This window comes from Bos indicus x Bos taurus, chromosome 4 (genome assembly GCF_003369695.1).
Source record: "Bos indicus x Bos taurus breed Angus x Brahman F1 hybrid chromosome 4, Bos_hybrid_MaternalHap_v2.0, whole genome shotgun sequence".
NCBI lineage: Eukaryota > Metazoa > Chordata > Mammalia > Artiodactyla > Bovidae > Bos > Bos indicus x Bos taurus.
The window spans coordinates 1590723-1610863 of record NC_040079.1 but is presented as its reverse complement, the minus strand read 5'-3'; the positions used below and the strand labels follow the sequence as shown (position 1 = coordinate 1610863).

Genomic DNA, 20141 nt, shown 5'->3' with positions numbered 1-20141 from the left:
AGCACCACCTAGGATAACACACTTTTAATATATCTGTATCTTTATATTTAGTGTATTTCTTATAGACAACATACACTTGGGGTTTTTAATTCACTCTGAAAATCTGTCTTTTAAGTGATTTATTTAGACCATTAAAGTAACCACTGATATTGTTGTTTTAATAGTTATCATAGTTTTAACAATTTTCTATTCATTGACCATGCTGTTTAGATTTTTGACTTTAGTCTTTTTCTGCCATCTCTGGTTTAAACTGAGGATTTTATGCGATTCTATTCTCTTTCTTCTGTTAGCCTAACAGTTATACTTCTTTATAAATATTTTTGTTGGCTGCCCTAGAATTTACAATTAAATACACTATACTGCTTCACAGGTAGTGCAGCTACCTTACAGAGTTTTCCCAATTCCTTCCACCTGTCCCTGTAACATTACTGTCATTCATTTTACTTATCCACAAGCTAATCACTGGATACACTGGTGCTATCACTTTCAATAAACTGTTACATGTTGGATCAAAATAAGAAATTTATTTAACTTTAATTTATCCTGAATACTTTTTCTTTTTTTATGTAAATCTGAGTTTCTCACCTAAATAATTTTCCTTCTCTCTTTAGAACTACTTTTAAAATTTCTTGTCAAGCAAGTCCATTAGCAACTACTAACCTCAATCTAGCACAGGGAACTATCTTAAATATTTTGTAATAACCTATAATAGGGCTTGCTTTTTCCATGATCCAGGGGATGTTGGCAATTTGATCTCTGGTTCCTCTGCCTTTTCTAAAACCAGCCTGAACATCAGGAAGTTCACGGTTCACATATTGCTGAAGCCTGGCTTGGAGAATTTTGAGTATTACTTTACTAGCGTGTGAGATGAGTGCAATTGTGCGGTAGTTTGAGCATTCTTTGGCATTTCCTCTCTTTGGGATTGGAATGAAAACTGACCTTTTCCAGTCTGAAAGAGATTGGGAATACCAGACCACCTGATCTGCCTCTTGAGAAATTTGTATGCAGGTCAGGAAGCAACAGTTAGAACTGGACATGGAACAACAGACTGGTTCCAAATAGGAAAAGGAGTTCATCAAGGCTGTATATTGTCACCCTGTTTATTTAACTTCTATGCAGAGTACATCATGAGAAACGCTGGACTGGAAGAAACACAAGCTGGAATCAAGATTGCCGGGAGAAATCTCAACAACCTCAGATATGCATTTGACACCACCCTTATGGCAGAAAGTGAAGAGGAACTAAAAAGCCTCTTGATGAAAGTGAAAAGTGGAGAGTAAAAAAGTTGGCTTAAATCTCAACATTCAGAAAATGAAGATCATGGCATCCGGTCCCATCACTTCATGGGAAATAGACGGGGAAACAGTGGAAACAGTGTCAGACTTTATTTTTCTGGGCTCCAAAATCACTGCAGATGGTGATTGCAGCCATGAAATTAAAAGACGCTTCCTCCTTGGAAGGAAAGTTATGACCAACCTAGATAGCATATTCAAAAGCAGAGACATTACTTTGCCAACAAAGGTCTGTCTCGTCAAGGCCACGGTTTTTCCTGTGGTCATGTATGGATGTGAGAGTTGGACTGTGAAGAAGGCTGAGCGCCGAAGAATTGATGCTTTTGAACTGTGGTGTTGGAGAAGACTCTTGAGAGTCCCTTGGACTGCAAGGAGATCCAACCAGTCCATTCTGAAGGAGATCAGCCCTGGGATTTCTTTGGAAGGACTGATGATAAAGCTGAAACTCCAGTACTTTGGCCACCTCAGGCGAAGAGTTGACTCATTGGAAAAGACGCTGATGCTGGGAGGGATTGGGGGCAGGAGGAGAAGGGGACGACAGAGGATGAGATGGCTGGATGGCATCACTGACTCGATGGACGTGAGTCTCAGTGAACTCCGGGAGTTGGTGATGGACAGGGAGGCCTGGCGTGCTGCGATTCATGGGGTCGCAGAGAGTCGGACACGACTGAGCGACTGATCTGATCTGATCTGATCTGATAATAGGGCTTCCCTGGAGGCTCAGGGTTAAGGAATCCCCTGGAGAAATGACAACCCACTCCAATATTCTTGCCTGGGAAATCCCATGGACAGAGGAGACTTGCGGGCTACAATCCATGGGGTCGCAAAAGAGTCGGACATGACTTAGTGACTAAACAACAACCTATAATGGAAAAGAATCAGAAAAAGAAAAGATAGACATAACTGAATTACTTAGCAGTACTAACTGATTGAAACTAATACAAGATTATTGTAACTTTAATGGCATTTTCCCCTGCTTTTTGACTATGAAAATCGTATTTTCATTTTGTACTGGGCCCCAAAACTTAAGTAGCCAGCCCTGGAAAAATCTGAAAACATGGTACTTCCCGGAGAGCAAGTACAGAATATGAAGGAAAAAGTCCTCATCAGCTTGTTCTTTTAAGATCTACACATTAAGTTAGCAAAGCTACATCAGGTTCTCTTAGTAACTAGTAGAACTCTGAAACTGGCTAGCAACTCACAACCAGGTACTCCCAGCTGCTGCTGCTGCTGCTGCTGCTAAGTCGCTTCAGTCGTGTCCGACTCTGTGCAACCCCATAGATGGCAGCCCACCAGGCTCCCCCGTCCCTGAGGTTCTCCAGGCAAGAACACTGGAGTGGGTTGCCATTTCCTTCTCCAATGTATGAAAGTGAAAAGTGAAAGTGAAGTCGCTCAGTCATGTCTGACTCTTAGCGACCCCATGGACTGCAGCCTACCAGGCTCCTCCGCTCATGGGATTTTCCTGGCAAGAGTCCTGGAGTGGGGTGCCATCGCCTTCTCCAACTCCCAGCTAGGACTTGATGATTCTCCCATAGAAAATAAACAACTTCAGAAAACATTAACATCAGAGAAGGCCACTCTATGACCATAATGGATAAAGAATAAATAAGATCACTCTGTAGTTATGCCTGAACAAAGACAAAAAATGTGAACTCTGTCCAAATCATAAACATGACTGACCATTCCTCACCCTGGCAAATATGAATGACTTGCATCTTTACCAACTGCAGCATGAGCCTCACTCAAGTCTTTTTTCAGTCTGTGTGCTCAGTTGCTCAGTTGTGTCCAATTTTTTGCTACTCCATGGATTGTAGCCTGCCAGGCTCATCTGTCCATGGAATTTTCCAGGGAAGAATACTGGAGTGGTTTACCATTTCCCATTCCAGGGGCTTTTCCTTCTACACATAATCTATTAAGATATCCAGTCATAGGGCTTCCCTGGTGGCTCAGTAGTAAAGAATCCCCCTGCCAAAGCGGGAGACACAGGTTTGATTCCTGATCCAGGAGGATCCCACATGCCTCAGAGCAACTAAGCCTGTGTGTGCCACAACTATTGAGCCCGTGCTCTAGACCCAAGGAACTGCAACTACTGAACCCACACACTGCAGCCACTGAAGCTGTGCGCCCTGAGCCTGTGCTCTGCAACAGGAGAACCGCTGCAACGAGAAGGCCGTGCACCACAACGCAAGAGAAGCCCCCCGTTCCCCAGCTAGAGACAAGGCTTTGCACAAACAGACACCCAGCACAGCCAAAAATAAACAAATAAAGGTTTTAAAAGATTAACCTAATTCTGTACACCTGAGGTCCAAAAGGAAAAGGAAATAAAAAGACAGTAAAAACAAGAAAGGAAATGGATCATTACCACCTCATAGTAGCAGCTAAATGTGACCATTATAGTAATTGACAAGAGAACTCTGAAATATTCATAATATTAAAGATTCATAATACTAAAGTAAGATTATTACATGAGCTTTTTAAAATTAAATACTATACCACATACAAAAAACTAACTCAAAGTGGATCAAAGACCTCAAAAATGTCAGTTAAAACTATACAACTCTTAGAAGAAAACATAAGGGAAAATCTTCACAGCACTGGATTTGGCAATAATTTCTTGGATAGAACACCAAAAATACAGGCAACAATGACAAACAAGTAAATAAATAAACAGGGCTTCACCAAAATTTAAAACTTTAGTCCACCAAAGAATACTATAAATAGAGTAAAAAGGCAACCCACGGAATGGAAGAAAACATTTTCAAATCACAAAGGGATTAATATCCAGAATATATAAAGAACACCTACATCTTAACAAAATAACCCAATTCAAAAATGGGCAAAGGACTTTAGATAGACATTTCTTCAAAGAAAATATACAAATGTCCAAAAGCACATAAAACATGCTCAACATCACTAACCATCAGGGAAACACGAATCAAAATCCTAACGAAATGCCACTGCACACCTACCAGGATAACTACTACTTTTTAAAAAAACAGAAAACAACATGTGTTGGTAAAGACACAGAGAAACTGAAACACTGGCATATTACTGCTAGGAATGTAAAATGGTCCAGCCACTGTGGGAAACAGTATGGCAACTCCTCAAAAAATTAAACATGGGATTACGATGAGATCCACAAATTCAAACTCTGGGTATATCCCTAAAAGAATGGAAAGCAAGGCCTGGAACAAGTATTCATGCCCCCATGTTCGCAGCAGCATCATTCACAGTAGCCAGGGAAACAACCCGAATGTCCCCTGTAGGATGAACGGACGAGCAAAACAAGGTTATACACACAATGGAATTTCATCCAGCCTTAGAAAGGAAGGAAATTCTGACACATCCCTCAACATGGATGAAACCTGAAAACATCATGCTAAGTGAAATAAGCCAGACACAAAAGGACAAATATTGTATGACTCCACTTACATGAGTTACCTGGCATAGTAAAATTCAGAGAGACAGAAAGTAGAACGGTGGTTACCGGGAGCTGGAAGGAGAGAGGAACCAGTTTCTTTTTTTTTTTTTTTACCAGTTTCTGATCAAAGGGAAGTTTCAGTCTGGAATGACGACAAAGTTCTGGAGATGGCTGGTGGTGATTCACAACAATGCAAAGGTGCTCAGTGTCACTGAACAGCACACTTAAAAACGGTGAACTGTAAGTTGTGTATTTTATCTTTTGGCAAAACAAAAAAAGTTGAATAATTTACAGAACTGACACCATGGCAGTCAGAGAAGAAAACTAACAGGAATCCAAAGTGGAAAAGAAGTTAAAACTGTCACTGTTTGCAGATGACATGATATTATACATAGAAAATCATAAAGATGCTGCCAGAAAACTGCTGCTGCTGTTGCTGCTGCTGAGTCGCTTCAGTCGTGTCCGACTCTGTGCGACCCCACAGACAGCAGCCCACCAGGCTACCCCGTCCCTGGGATTCTCCAGGCAAGAACACTGGAGTGGGTTGCCATTGCCTTCTCCAATAGAAAACTACTAGAGTTCATCAATGAATTAGTGAAGTTGCAGGATACAAAATTAACCCATTGCTGACCAGGGGATTTTTGAAGAAACTAACGCCTATGGCCAGCAACTTTTCTTTGGGCCAGTCAAAACTTCTGTTATTTCACTAACACTTTGCAGGCTGTTACATTCAACAGTTATACCTGACACACCTGTCAAGTCTTCTAACTTCATGAAATGCTGTCTTTAATCCACAATTCTGTAGAAGCAAAGGCTCATTCTCTGCATTATCATGAATTTCATTTTCACTTTCCGTATCAGAATCAATCACTAAGGTTTTCTATCTTTTTGTTCATCCAATAGTCACATCGTTTGAATCAGAACTAAACTCTGAAGAATGATCATCTTCTGAGGCACAAGTATATATATTGCTTGAACAATCAGAGAAAGTATCTGCATAAAACTCACTGAAAAATTCTTCACTCAAAATTTTGCAGTGTGCCACTTTTGAAAATTTTACGTTTGTAATATAAACACAAGGTTGATTGGAACAAAAACCTAACAAAGCAAAATGTGAATGATAATGACAATCATTAAGTTGTATAATGAACCCTTGATCAATTTTAAGCTCCAGCAACTTTGCACGGTGATGTTAATTGTGCGTGTGTGTGTGAAAGTCACTCATTCATGTCCATCTCTTTGCAACCCCATGGACTATACAGTCCATGGAATTCTCCAGGCCAGAATACTGGAGTGGGTAGCCTATTCCTTCTCCAATGTTAACTGTTTCACTCTCTAAAAACCTATCAATACATCTCCAGTCAATAATGTTCAGGTAACAAAAGCTATATTACTATATTTCCAGTTAATACACAGAAATCTCTTGCATTCCTATACATTAACAACAAAACATAGAAATGAGAATTAAACACTTGGGAATAAACCTTCCCAAGGAGGCAAAACACCTGTACTCTGAAAGCTATGAGACACTGATGAAAGAAGTCAGAGATGACACAGATGGGAAGATACAGCATGTTCTTACATTGGCAGACTCAGCACTGTCAAAATGACTATTCTACCCAAGGCAATCTACAGATTCAATACAATCCCTATCAAATTACCAATTTCATTTTTCAAAGAACTAAAACAAAAAATTTTTTAATTTGTATGCTAACACAAATGATCCCCAAATAGCCAAAGCATTCCTGAGAAAGGAAAATGGAGCTGGAGCAATCAGACTCCTTGACTTCAAATTATACTACAAAGCTACAGGAATCAAAACAATATGGTACTGGCACAAAAAACAGAACTATAGATCAATGGAATGGGATAGAAGGCCAGGAAATAAATTTATGCATCTATGGTCAGTTAATCTATGACAAAGGAGGCAAGAATCTAAAATAAAGAAAAGACAATCTTTTCAATAAGTGCTGCTGGGAAAACTGGACAGCTACATGTAAAAGAATGAAATCAGAACATTCTCTAACACCATACACAAAATAAACTCAAAACGGATTAAAGAGCTATACATAATAAGGCTGACACTATAAAACTATTAAGAGAAAACATAAGCAGAACACTCTGACATAAATCACAGCAATATCTTTTTGTATCCACCCCCTAGAGTAACAAAAATAAACAAATGAGACTTAAATAAACTTAAAAGCTTTTACACAGCAAAGGAAACCATAAACAAAATGAAAAGACAACCCACAGAATGGGAGAAAATGCCTGCAAATGAAGCAACGGACAAGGGGTTAATCTCCAAAATATACAAAGAACTCATGGAGCTCTGTATCAAAAGAGCAAACAACCCAATCTAAAAATGGGTGTGCTCAGTTGGTCAGTCATGTCTGACTCTTTGCAACCCTATGGACTGTAGCCTGTCAGGCTAATCTGTACGTTGGATTCTCCAGGCAAGAATACTCGAGTGGGTTGCCATTTCCTCCTCCAAAAGATGGGCAGAAGATCTAAACAGACATTTCTCCCAAGAAGACATACAGATGACCAAAAAGCACATTATAAGATGCTCGATATCACTGATTATTAGAGAAATGCACATCAAAACTACATTTAGGCACCACCTCACACTGGTCAGAATGACCCGCACCAGAAAATCTGCAAACAATAAATGCTGGAGAAGGTGCGGAGAAAAGGGAACCCCCCCACACTGTTGGTGGATGTGTAAGCTGGTACGACCACTATGAAGAACAGTATGGAGGTTCCTTAAAAACTAAACATGACAGTAGCATATGACCCAGCAGTCCCATTTCTAGGCATGTATCCGAAGAAAATCAGTTTGAAAAGATACATGACCCCCAGTGTTCATTGCAACACTACTTGCAATAGCAAAGACATGGAAGCAGCCTAGATGTCCATCAACAGGGGAATGAATAAAGAAAATGTGGTACACACATACACTGGACTACTGCTCAGCCATAAAAAGAATGAAATGATGCCACATGCAGCGACATAGATGGACCTAGAGATGAGCACACTAATTGAAGTCAGAAGGAGAAAGAAAATTCCCTTATATGCAGAATCTTAAAAAAAAAGATACAAATGAACTTACTTACAAAACAGAAACAAACTCACAGACTTCAAAAACAAACCTACTTTTAAAAATAAATGGAAAAAGAACTGGTGACAAGTCCTAGAAAAAATCAAGCATTTATACTCACTCTAAATATGAATACTTCAAGGAAGGAAAGCCAAAGACTGGCAATTCACTAAGCTTGGTCACTGTCTGCACTGGCTCTGCAGCAACAGAGTGTATCTACCATCCAAGGGCCCTGGGCCAGGAGAGGTAGGCGTGAGGAGGAGCAGAACTAAGGAATTCTAGAATCGGCGGCAAAACTGAGTTGTTTCTAGGATAGTGGACAAAAAAATAAAGCTCCTGGCTACTAAAATATGGGTACTTTTCTAAATCCAAATAAAAGAATATCTGATTAATCTAAAATATAGCCAAAACAGACCAATGGAACTGCACAGAGTTTCAGTTAAATCCCACAAATATACAGTTACTTAATTTGTGATTGGGCCTCCCTGGTGACTCAGATGATAAAGAATCTGCCTGCAACGCAGGAGATCCAGGTTCAGTCCCTGGGTTGGGAAGATCCCCTGGAGAAGAGAATGGCAGCCCGCTGCAGTATTCCTGCCTGGCGAATTCTATGGACAAAGGAGCCCGTCAGTACAGTCCATGGGGTCGAAAACAGTTGGACATGACTGAGTGACTTTCACTTTCAATGTGTGACTAAGGTCATAAATACTGCTGAATCGATGAGACATCCAAGTGAGAAAAAATATATATAACTCCTACTTTATAACATACACAAAAAATAAATTCCAGATGAACTGTAGGTTTAAATAGGAGGTAGTTTTTGTTCAGTCGCTAAGTCGTGTTCTACTCTTTGCAACCCCATGATGGGACTGCAGCACGCCAGGCTGCCCTGTCCTTCACTATCTCCCAGAGTTTACGCAAACTCACGTCCCTTGAGTCAGTGATGCCATCCAACCATCTCGTCCTCTGCCGCCCCCTTCTTCTTTTGCTTTAAATTTTTCCCAGCATCAGGGTCCCCTCCAATGAATCAGCTCTTCACATCAGCTGGCCAGATGATAGGAGGAGTAAATCAATAAGGCATTTAGAGAAAAGCGTAAGACAGCATCTTCTTAACCTTGGAGTAACCAAAGATTTTTTTAAACAGGACATAAAAAAATCACTAGTCATAAAAGAAAAAATTCTGATAAAGTGAACTATATTAAAACTAAGAATTTCTGCTCATATCATTAAGTGAAAAGGAATCCACTGAATGAAAAAAAGATTTACTATATAGATACACATATATATACATACATGTGACTAAAGGATCATATCCAGAAAACACAAAGAACTCTTGCAATCACTATCAAAAACATAAACAAGTTTAAAAATGGGGAAAAGACCTGAAGACTCTTCACAAAAGATTTCCAAATGGCCAAAAAAAAATATGAAAAGATGCTCAAATTCTTATTATCAGGGAAATGCAAATAAAACCTTTTGTGCAATAAATACCATGACACTCATCAGAATGGTTAATTTAAAAAAAAATGCTAAGTATCTGTACAGATGAGAAGCAAATCACACCTCTTCTACAGTGCCAGCGGGAGTGTAAACTGGTACAACCCACTTTGACAAACTACTTCAAAGTATCTACTAAAGATGAACAAACCCACAACCTATAACCTAGAGGTCCCATGCTTAAGTGCAGACCTAACAAACGCATACACTCATTTGCCAAAAGCCATGTACAAGAACACTGGTAAACAGAACCTGAAAACGATGGAAGCGCCCACCAACAGTAAAATAAAAATAGACTGTGCTAGAGCCACACAACTACAGCATTATGGATGAATTACAACCACGTCCAACAGAGAGGAATTTCACAAATGCCGATGAGTGAAAGAAATCAGACACAGAACAGTGCATACCATAAGGTTCCGTGTATGTAAGTTCAAAACTAAGCTCACCTGTTAAAGCCAGGACAGTGGTTTCTCTTGGTGGAACAGAGAGGAACCAGACAAGGAAAAGGGACGGGCCTCTGGGACGCTGGCCATATTGTTTCTCAGTCTGTGTTCAGGACTACAACAGTGTGTTTAAAGTGCTTCAAGCTGGGCATGGATGATTATGTACTTCTGTTTATTTCAGCTTCAAGTCACACATTTAAACGAAATATGCTGTATCAGAGTCCACCAGTTCAGAACTGGTATTTCTTTATTCCAAGGTATGACTTGGCAGAGTGTTCTCAAGTTTCTAGATCACTAACTACACAAACTAGGCAATTCTCAACCAGCGTTTTCCACCTAAACCAAGAGACTGACTGAGTCTGAGAGGAGGAAGTTAGAAGGAGGAGGTAAACACAAATACCCCAAACTTACATGTTTTACATCGTAATGGAAACACAAATCACACAACCGTAACGCGCTCCAGTGCCAGCAGGGAAGGTGAAACATCAAAGTGGGTTGCTAAGGCCAAGCCTGCTTCCCGACCCCTGGCAGCAGCACAGAAGGACAGGGGGCCAACAACGGATGACTCCCTTCAGATGCTGCTTCCAGAGCACAAAGGACTTCTGCTCGGGGCCCTCAATCCCATCCACCCAAACGCCAGCTTTCGGAAAGGCGTGTGCTAACCAGGACGAGGGTCCTGGCTGGGCTGCGGAGGCTCGCTCCTGGCAGGGCTAGGAGACCAAGCTCGGCCCTTGCCCGGCGTCTGCGAGGGCTGCCCAGGTCCTGCTGGATACCCGACCGCACACTTGCCTACTGTGCCGGGCCACGGGGGGGGCCGGGCCACGGGGGGGGCGGGCCACGGGGGAGTCAGACCCCGGGGGTGCCGGGCCACGGGGGAGTCAGACCCCGGGGGTGCCGGGCCACGGGGTTGCCAGGCCAAAGGAGAGTAGGGCCACGGGGGGAGCCGGGCCATGGGGGGAGCCGGGCCACGGGGGAGCGGGGCCACGGGGGTGAGGCCACGGAGGGGAGCCGGGACACGGGGGAGCTGGGCCACGGGGATGCGGGCCACGGCTGCGGGGTGGGCTGCGGGGCCGTCGTCCGCCGCTGGGAGGGTGACCGGCTCAGGACAAGCCCGGGGCGAGCAGGACGCAGGTGGCACCGAGCACTCCCGGGGGCGGACAGGTGATAGCCGGAACCGCGCCGGGATAGGGAGCAGGTTGGCGCGGGGTGGGGGACGGAGCCTGGGAGAGAGGCGCGCCGCCGGGACCCTGAGGGAAGAGGGGAGGGCCGGAGGGGAGGGCAGGTGGGCGGAGGCGGGGAGAGGCCGACGAAGCGGGCGGAGGGCGCTCACCGTGGACTCCCGCACTTGGCTGTGAAAGTGCTGCTCCCGCGCTGACACCTCGTCCTGCCCTTCCATCCTCCTTCATGCCCGCCGCCTCGCCGCCCGCGCGCTCCGCCGCACCATCGCCTACCGGCTCGAAGGGCTGGACGGCCGCCCCGCCGGCCGGGACGGGAATAGGCGGACAGTCGGCCGCTACACGGACGGTGACCACAACCCAGGCTGCTGCCACAGCCGCCGTCTCAACCGCCGCCCGAGGAGAAGCCGCTCGGTCTGCCGAGGGCTGGCGCCTCGCGGGCCGGGGCGGGGCGGGGGGGGGGGGGGGGGCGGGGTGTGACGTCAGAGGAAGGCGCCGTGCGTCAGAGGAGCGCGCCGAGGGCCCCTGAGGGGGCGTGAGGCCGGGGGCGGGGCCTAGCGGGTGGGACTTGGGGCCACGCCCCTCGCGGGAGCCCGCAAATTCCAGCTTAGAGCCGGGCGAGGAGCTACCTGTTGGTGTCGGGTCTCGCGGGAGCGCGAGCTAACGCGGGCGGGCGGCGCGCGTGGGACGACCCTGTGTGCCAGCTGCAGTGCGCTCTCCTCACCAGCACCGGCCCCGCCAGTTTCCTGGGCGGTGTCCGCTGGGAGGTCTCCGGCGGGAACCGTCACTCCGCCCAAGTAAGTAAAAGGGTCGGAAAGCCCGGAAACCTGGTTTCACTGGATCTGACCAGCGGTCGGGCTGCCACTGGCCTTGGACCTCTCCACCGGGAAGACGTAGATAGCCCTGTATGTGCGGCCCTTGCCGGATCGGAGGGCGGGGGTGTTCTCGGGCCCCCCAGAGGCCCTCCACCCAGCAGTTAGTTTGCGGACCCGCAAGGGTTCCAAACAGAGGTAAAGTTAAAAAGTTAATCGCTCAGTCGTGTCCGACTCTCTGTGACCCCACGGACTGTAGCCCACCAGGCTCCTCTGTCTATGGGATTCTCCAGGTAGCAATATTGGAGTGGGTTGCCATGCCCTTCTCCAGGGGATCTTCCCGACCCAGGGATCGAACCTGGGTCTCCTCATTGCAGGCGGATTCTTTACCATTTGAGCCGCCAGGGAAGCCAATCATCTATAGTCCTGTATGGCAGCTGCAGTCCGCTCCCCTCACCAGCACCAGCCCCGCCAGTTCCCTGAGTGGTGTCAGTCCCCTACAAAAGTTCTCCTCCCAGTGCCCAGTCTCGAAGTCCAACAGAGTTACCGTAGGTGTCCCGCTAACACAATCGGCTGTTACCACTGCTTTGGGGGCTGCCCTGGTGGCTCGGACAGTAAGGAATCGGCCTGCAAAGCAGGAGACCCAGGTTCGATCCCCAGGTTGGGAGGATCCCCTGGAGAAGGGAATGTTTACCCACTCCAGTATTCTGGCCTGGAGAATCCCGAAGAGTCAGACACGACTGAACCACTAACACACAACAACCACTGCTTTTACAGTTGCTTCTGAAGGTCCTGGGCTTGAAACAAACATTCTGTGTCACTGTACTCTACACAATTCTGTAAAGTACACAAAAGCACAGCTACTTGTACAGGAGGCACACGAGGGACAGTGTAAGCCAGACATGTGAACATGTTTGGACATGTGAACACAGGTTCGCTTTTTGAAAGTTCACAACTTGAAGGTTCAGATGTAGGGGCCTTGCTGTAGTTCACCCCCCTTCTGCATTAAATACCTGTTGTTGTTTTGCAATAAAGATGACTTCAAAGGAATATTTCATTTAACTTTTAGATTTGGGGAGTATAAGAAAGCCACTTAAATTACTATTGCCTGTGAGCTTTCATCATCTCTAAGAATTCTTAGGAAACGAGACAGTCTATAGATTGCTTGCAGATTATTTTTATGATGTAAATTTATTTTGAAGTATTTTTTTGTGATTTTGAATTAAAATTTTTTTCATGACTCCAACTCTTTTTTATGGCCCCTGAAAAGCTTCTAAGGCCTCCAAATACTGTGCATAGAACGCCTCATGCCAGAAAGTGGTGGTGAGGACTTGGAGAGCATGAAACTTGTCCTGAGCCAGTGCTGCTGCTGTCATAGGCATATAAGAAACCAGGAACTACTTCCAACTAGTTAAACCCTGTGCTCATCTTTATTTTGTATAAGTCTCAGTGCCCTAAAGAACCATGGAAAGACAAAGAACTATCTGTTTTTCTGAACACCCAGCTTCTGAGAGCTGAGTTACATACCTGCCTGAAATGACCTGGATAATTTCTGGAGTAACGTCTCCAAAGCAGAGATTAATGAGATCCAATTTAAAATGTGTGAGATTTAGACACATATTCCAGAAAGTCAATACATGTGGCATTTCTGATCTTTCAGCACTCCAACCATCTAGACCTTTTAATTTCCTTTTATTCAGCTGTCTGCAGAGGTTCGCTTGCATTTGATCTGAGTTGTTTCCCTGTCTTTGGTACTTAAAACAGTGAGCCCGGGGAGTAGACCTCAAAAATGGCCACAAGCTCTTCCCTCTACTCTCACCCCTTTGCCTTGTGGCTTTCCCCTCCTCCTAGCAAGGAGCAGAGTCTGTTTTCCACCCCTTGAATCTGGGTCTGAACATGTGACTTGCCTTGGCCAAAGGAACATCAGAAAATAGGATACTCCTGAGACATGCTTGTGTGTTTGGGCTCGCCCCTTCTGACAGCCCCTGGGCACCCTCCAACTGCCACTGTGCACTATCGTCCCACCCAGTTGGAGGTATCTCTGTCACCCCAGCTGACACTCGCTTTTCTGCATCCCCCTAAAATAGGAAGCCCCCACACACAGTTTTTCGCCTCTGCTGGAAGCACTGCAGTGCAGTGTTCTCATTAACTGTAGAACAAAAATCAAACTCCTTCACCAGCACCCAAGACCTTGACTTTGGGACCCCATTCTGCCCTTCCAAGTCCTCCCCACTTCTCTGCCTAAAGAGCCCTTTCCTGCAGCCTGGCTTCCTCCTCTCACCAACCCCCTGGGTCTTCCCATTGCCAGCCCCTAGAACATTCACCACTTCCATGCCCTCTTTCCTCCTCTTCAGATTCAGAGCTATCACTATTTACTGTCCACACTGAGACCTTCCTTCCCCACGAAGTCTTTCCTGGGCAGTTCCAGTGTTTACTCACTCATTCATTCAAACACACGAACACACAAGGGAAAGAAGACGGCTTCAGTCCCAGCTCTGGGGGAGCTTAGAGTCCAAGAGAACCGAGGGCACACAGCATTCATCTGACACTTGGCACACACGTCCTTGTGTTTCATCTCAGCATTTCACATATCTGCGTCCACCCACAGTCAGAGTGCAAGCTCTGTGAGGTCTAGAGTATCTCTTCTTGCACTCTGTAAACTTCTGTGTACTTCCTACAAAACTCTTAGAAAAGAAGTGAAAGTCATGTCCAACTCCTTGCAATCCCACGGGCTATACAGTCCATGGAATTCTCTAGGCCAGAATAATACTGGAGTGGGTAGCCATTCCCTTCTCCAGGGGATCTTCCTAACCCAGGGATTGAACCCAGGTCTCCCGCATTGCAGGGGGATTCTTTACCAGCTGAGCCACCAGAGAAGCCCCATATCTATTAGAATGCTTTGACAAACATAGACGCTTCGCAGGTGTTTATTAGCCGATAGGTTGGTTACCGTGAGAAATTTCCCAAAGGCTTCTTCAAACTTCAGTAAGTCTTCAGAGCTACCGATGTAGACAGTTGTATGGTCCTTGCCAGTGTGTTCGCCATGATGACTTATGTGTCCACAGGTGAGAATACTGCTCCTCACTGTGTACTCTGGTTTCACTATCATGTCAGGTCTTTGAACCTGCCAGGATTTGGGATGGTTTCCTTCGTTCCACTACACCGTGCTTTGATTCTAGCTTGATTACAATGAGATCAAATTTCTAAGACGTAAGGACATAGAGACCAATTTTTTTTTTGTCTTTATACCCCGTACAAAACCCAGCCAAGCAACGTTCACGCATAACCCGAGTTCCTTCCCGCCTCTGTTAAAGGGCTTCTTTCTTTCCCTTATCCAAGCCCTCACAGTGGAGAGAGAAACAAGCAGAAATCTACTAGCAAGCCAGCTGTCTATCCTTAGTGAAAAACACAAACAAACTGTGACACACTCATGAAATGGAATTTTACCTGCGTGAAAAATCCTCAGACCACAGCTGCAAGCAACAATCCGGTGAGCCTCTACATCCGTGCTGAACAGGAAAATCTCCCCCAGCTTCCCAGCTCAATTAGAATCAAACACTAAGACCTCTAGGCACCCGGGAACCCACCCCTGCCCACCTCTGCAGCCCCCCTACCATGCCCCCATTGCCTCTGTCCAGAACATACTTCCCATGGATCACTACTGTGCCCTTGTCACTTAACATCACAGCGTGAATGTTATCAACACAAACTGACCCAGAGGCTTGCTCACTTCACCTTGTTCTCTTTTCCTCTAAACAGGACTGTTGTTTATGTATGGGCTCATTTTCTGTCCAGTCTAATTTGTTTGGTTCGCTATTTTCCATCGCCAAGCACAGTTCCTGTCAAATACCAGGAGCTCAGTAAATCTTTCTTAGATCAAGAACTAAACGTGTGCATGAGAGAGAAAGAGAGAGGTGACGGGATGAGGGGTGGGGGGGATAAAGAGAGAGAGAGAGATGGGGTGGCAACTAGCTTTTGTGGAATAACCACTACACTCCTGGCTTCTCATGTGCGTTGTGTAACTTAACCATCACGGCAACCCTGTGAAGTAGGCGCTGTTGGCTCTGTTTTACCACTGAAGACCCTGAGAAGAGGGGAAGTGACCTGACCTGTTCACACAGTCCACTTTCGAACCCAGGTCCGTCTGATCACTAACTCCTGTCCTTCCCACAGCACAGTTGCCCTTGTGCTGTTGGACTGTTCCTTGGGCTATACAGTCCGTGGGGTCGCAAAGAGTCGGACACGAGTGAGTGACTTTCACTTTCACAGTTGCCCCTTGTCATGCAGTAAAACCACAGCCTGAGTTCATTGTGGGTGACACAGAGGAGAACTTCTAGGTGCCTCTGTTGCAGATTCTGCCCTAACCACTCATCTCCCCTCCCCTGAAGTTTTCTCACCCTTACGTGTGCCTGAGTACGTACTGAAACCTACCGGTCCATCCAGGCTCCCTCTGCCCAGAGCTGCAGAGGCGGTATAGTGCTCAGGGCTCTCCAGAGGAAAAGAGCCAAGAGGAGATGCAGAGAGACAGACACGATGGACAGATAGACATACAGATAGACAGAAGGATAGGCAGATGGACAGACAATATAGATAGACTGATAGACACCATGGACAGATAGACAGACGGATAGACAGATGGATAGATGGATAGGCCAAAGGGGTGGCTACATAGATAGACGGACAGATGGCCACAATGTGCTTCCTACTTCCGTTCTCTTAGTAAAAGCCAAAGTTTCTTGGGGAAGTGGTTGATTCTAGGGCTGAGGCAAGAAATATACAAGATAAGCCAGGAGCATCTTGTAGTGCCAGAAAAGAAGAAAGTGATCAGGGAGTTCCCTGACAGTCCAACGGCTAAGACTCCATGCTCTCACTGCCAGGGTCCTGGGTTCAATCCCTGGTCGGGGAACTAATCACACAAGCTGCAGGACACAGCCAAAAACAAGAAACAAATGTTGATCAAAACCCAAATCAATAAAGGTACGGGGGTGTGACAGAGGGACACAGGCACCAACCTGAGAGTTAAAGCAAAAATAATTTGAACATAAAAATAAATAGCAAAGTATTGGGTTAAATCAAAGTATAAAATAAATATTCATGAGTCAGTATTGATACAAAAAAACATTAACTTTGTTAAATTATTCCCCTCGGAGAAGTGGACTTACCTCCCCACCCCTAAGTGTCACTAAATGTATTGACCTGCTTCCAAAAAACAGATAAAAGGAGGAAAAGTCAAGTAACTGCAGAGGAGAAACCTGGGGGTCAGTGTGAGTACCAGCAGCGGTGAGTCACGGTGGCAGCATGCCCCCTTGATGTGGGTAACGAGAATGGCCCTTCACCCATGAGGTCTTCCTCCCCAACACACACCCTCACTCCAACCATGAGAAAAACGTCAGACCAACCCAAACTGACCTGTGTTCTACAAAACACCAGACCAATACACCCCAAAGTCATCAAGGTCATCAAAAACAAGGTCAGTCTGGGAAAGTGTCTCAGTCCAAGGCTCAGGTTGACAGTGTATCAACACTGGTTCGTTGGTGGTGATAAACGCACCGGAGTAAGAGGAGGAAGCAAGGGAACTTGGATATGGGGGACACGGGGACTCACCATCTTTGCAACCTTTCTGTAAATTGAAATTTTAAACTTTATTTTTTTAATAAGGAAGAGAAAGAATACCAGGTAGCTTTTAAAATCTCCAGGAGGATCAGAGAACCAGATTGAAGGAATGACGCCCAGTCAAGCAGTGGTCCTTGAAGATCCCAGTGCACCATTTCTGAGCGTGAACATAGCATGTCCACAGCTTACTTGACGGCAGTCACTTGATTTTTTAATTTGACCGAGTCATGCAGCGTGTGGGATCTTAATTCTGCAAACAGGAGCCAGACCCATGCCCCCTGCCTTGGAAGCGAAGAATCTTAACCACTGGACTGCCAGGGAAGCCCCCTGACACTGTTATAAGTGCAAGCTCACTCTGCTCCCCGCACAACAAAACCTTAGGAATCTGAGAGACAAGGTGGCCGAGAAGACCTCTAGTCTGTGACATTAGACATTAGTCTGTGTCTCAAAATAGCTATCTCATGGGGGTCTGGTTGCCAGGTTCTTTTATAGATCAGAGGTGAGGGAGGTGAGGAAACAAAAATGTCTTTGTCAGTCACTTGGTTGTATCCAACTCTTTGCAACCCTATGGACTGTAGCCCACAAAGCTCCTCTCTCCATGGGATTCTCTAGGCAAGAATCCTGGAGCGGGTAGCCATTTCCTTCTTCAGGGGATCTTCCCCACCTAGGGATTGAATCCAGGTCTCCTGCATTGCAGATGGATCCCTTACTGTCTGAGTCACCAGGGAAGCCCCAAAAAGGCCATTAATCTTGCAAACATCAACTAGAATGTCAAGCCTCAGGCAGGAGAAGTGTTAACTTCTTCCTTCCTGCCATCCACAGGCGGACAGGGTTCTGAACGAAGGCACTTTAGTTGAACGGTCAGGCGGGGGGCGGGGTTCTCTGAGGCGGGCCATTATGTATGCTTATAATAGCAACAGCAAGGAAAAGCAGGTCAAAGCAACCGTCCCAACATGGAGGCCGTTGCTGTTGCTCAGTTGTATCTGACTTTTCAGCTCCGTGGACTATACCCCACCAGTTTCCTCTGTCCATGAAATTCTCCAGCTAAGAATACTGGAGTGGGTTGCCATTCCTTTCTCCAGGGGATCTTCCTGACTCAGGATCAAACCCGTGTCTCCTGCAGTGCAGGTAGATTCCTTACTGTCTGAGCCACCAGGGAGACCCAACGTGGGGACAGACCTGGCCTCTCCCTGCCTTCTAAGACTCTCCTAAGTCACTCCTAAGACCTTTCCTCCCCGGACCCTGGCAAACTGGCAGAGCCTGGGTCATGAGCACACATCTGAGTGGCAAAGGAAGGGAGAGATGTTTTCCCTTTCTCTCACGGGAGGGGTCCCTGCTTCATAGGGAGGGGAAGTCCCCTGACATAGGAAGGGGCTTCGAATACTGTTCAGCCAAAAGGAATTATATGGTCCAAAGACAGAGTTCTCTAATGGCCCAGTGTGATCCAAGTATAAAATCTAAATTGTAAAGACATGAATGGACTTCTGAATTTTGGTAGGTGATGACCATCCAGTGGTTTGCTGGAGGCCCCCAGCACTGGTTTGTGGAAGCCAGTGTTTGCTTTTAGGAATTCCGCAGTTATTAAGCACAACATTATTTAAGACTAAATTAGATAAACGTTGTTGTTGTTTAGTCACTCAGTCGTGTCTGACTCTTGTGACCCCATGAACTGTAGCCCACCAGGCTCCTCTGTCCATGGGATTCTCCAGGCAAGAATCCTGCAACGGGTTGCCATGTCCTCCTCCAGGGGATCTTCCAGACCCAGGGATCAAACCTGGGTATTCTGCTTGGCGGGCGAATTCTTTACTGCTGAGGCACCAGAGAAGCCCTATATAAACTTACACTTAATTAATTATATTTCAAAAGGTAAAAGCTACTGAAAACCCATCATGTCCTAATTACTTTATTATACTTTCCTTGAGTCTACTTACATCTTCTTTACATTGACGTGCTGCTCCTTGTGCAGTGACCTCTCACTGGGAGCTGGGATCGGCCGTGCCAGGAGCCAGTGGAAACCAGGAAACTTACACCATGGAAACCAGGAAACGCTGCAGACCAGAGCCTTTCCTGCCCCCTTATCAAACTGGTTATTAGTTACAGCACACCAATGAAGCCAGCAAAGATTTTAGAGCCTAAGATGAAGATTTTCCATATCGTGGGCTGAAGTCAAACAACAGATGGTCAGAGTGGTCATCCTTTCATGGAAACTGAGCAAAACTTGCTGATGGGGATCATCTCAAGTGTCTGGAGCACTGGACCAAGAGGTCTCCTGAGGGAGAATCAGGAAAACAATCCTGCCAGTGCCAGCCGGCAAAGTCGATCAGGTCCCGAGAACGTGCACAGTGGGGCTGAGAAAGAAAACTACAGCAAAGGAATACTTACAACAAAGATGGGGTCGAGAGGTTCAGACACGTCTCCACAAAGGGAAGCGGTCTGACACCGGCTTTATTTAGCATCTTATATTTATACAGGAGAGCGTGAGAAAGACAAGACAGTTAACAGTTTTTCTTGGTTGACCTATACATCTTACAAACAGTTACAAGAAATCTTGAGAGCATGGGAATGGCACCCTGTTATTATTTCTTGCACCAGATAACATTTCCCTGCGCTTGAGAAGTTTGCACAGAACTCCAGGTGTCTGCAGTAAATATTCGCCTAATCTCTGGGGTGGCAGGACAGAGAGCTATGTTTGCAAGCAAACCCTCAAGGACTGAGGCAGCTCCCAGAGCTGTGTCCTTCAGACAAAGGACCCCGTTCTCACGGGCAGCTCCCCGCATCTCCCCCT

The 20141-nt window shown here is 45.8% G+C and overlaps 1 protein-coding gene and 1 long non-coding RNA gene across 5 annotated transcripts in view; one reads left to right on the top strand and one right to left on the bottom strand.

The window, feature by feature from the left end:
* LMBR1 (limb development membrane protein 1) overlaps positions 1-11390 on the bottom strand; it is a 133068-nt gene extending 121678 nt beyond the window's left edge. For 3 of the 4 annotated variants that reach the window (XM_027538472.1, XM_027538471.1, XM_027538474.1), the window contains exon 1: positions 11087-11382. In XM_027538472.1, coding sequence (XP_027394273.1) covers positions 11087-11152 — 66 coding nt within the window. In that variant the 5' untranslated portion in view covers positions 11153-11382. Of the gene's footprint in view, positions 1-11086 lie in introns of all 4 variants that reach the window. The other variant, XM_027538470.1, reaches the window with a different exon arrangement.
* Positions 11391-11488: 98 nt separating this feature from the next.
* LOC113890951 lies at positions 11489-19883 on the top strand. The gene is made up of 3 exons (XR_003510626.1): positions 11489-11728; positions 15083-15233; positions 19323-19883. It is a non-coding gene; the product is annotated as an uncharacterized LOC113890951 (long non-coding RNA).
* Positions 19884-20141: the final 258 nt, after the last annotated feature.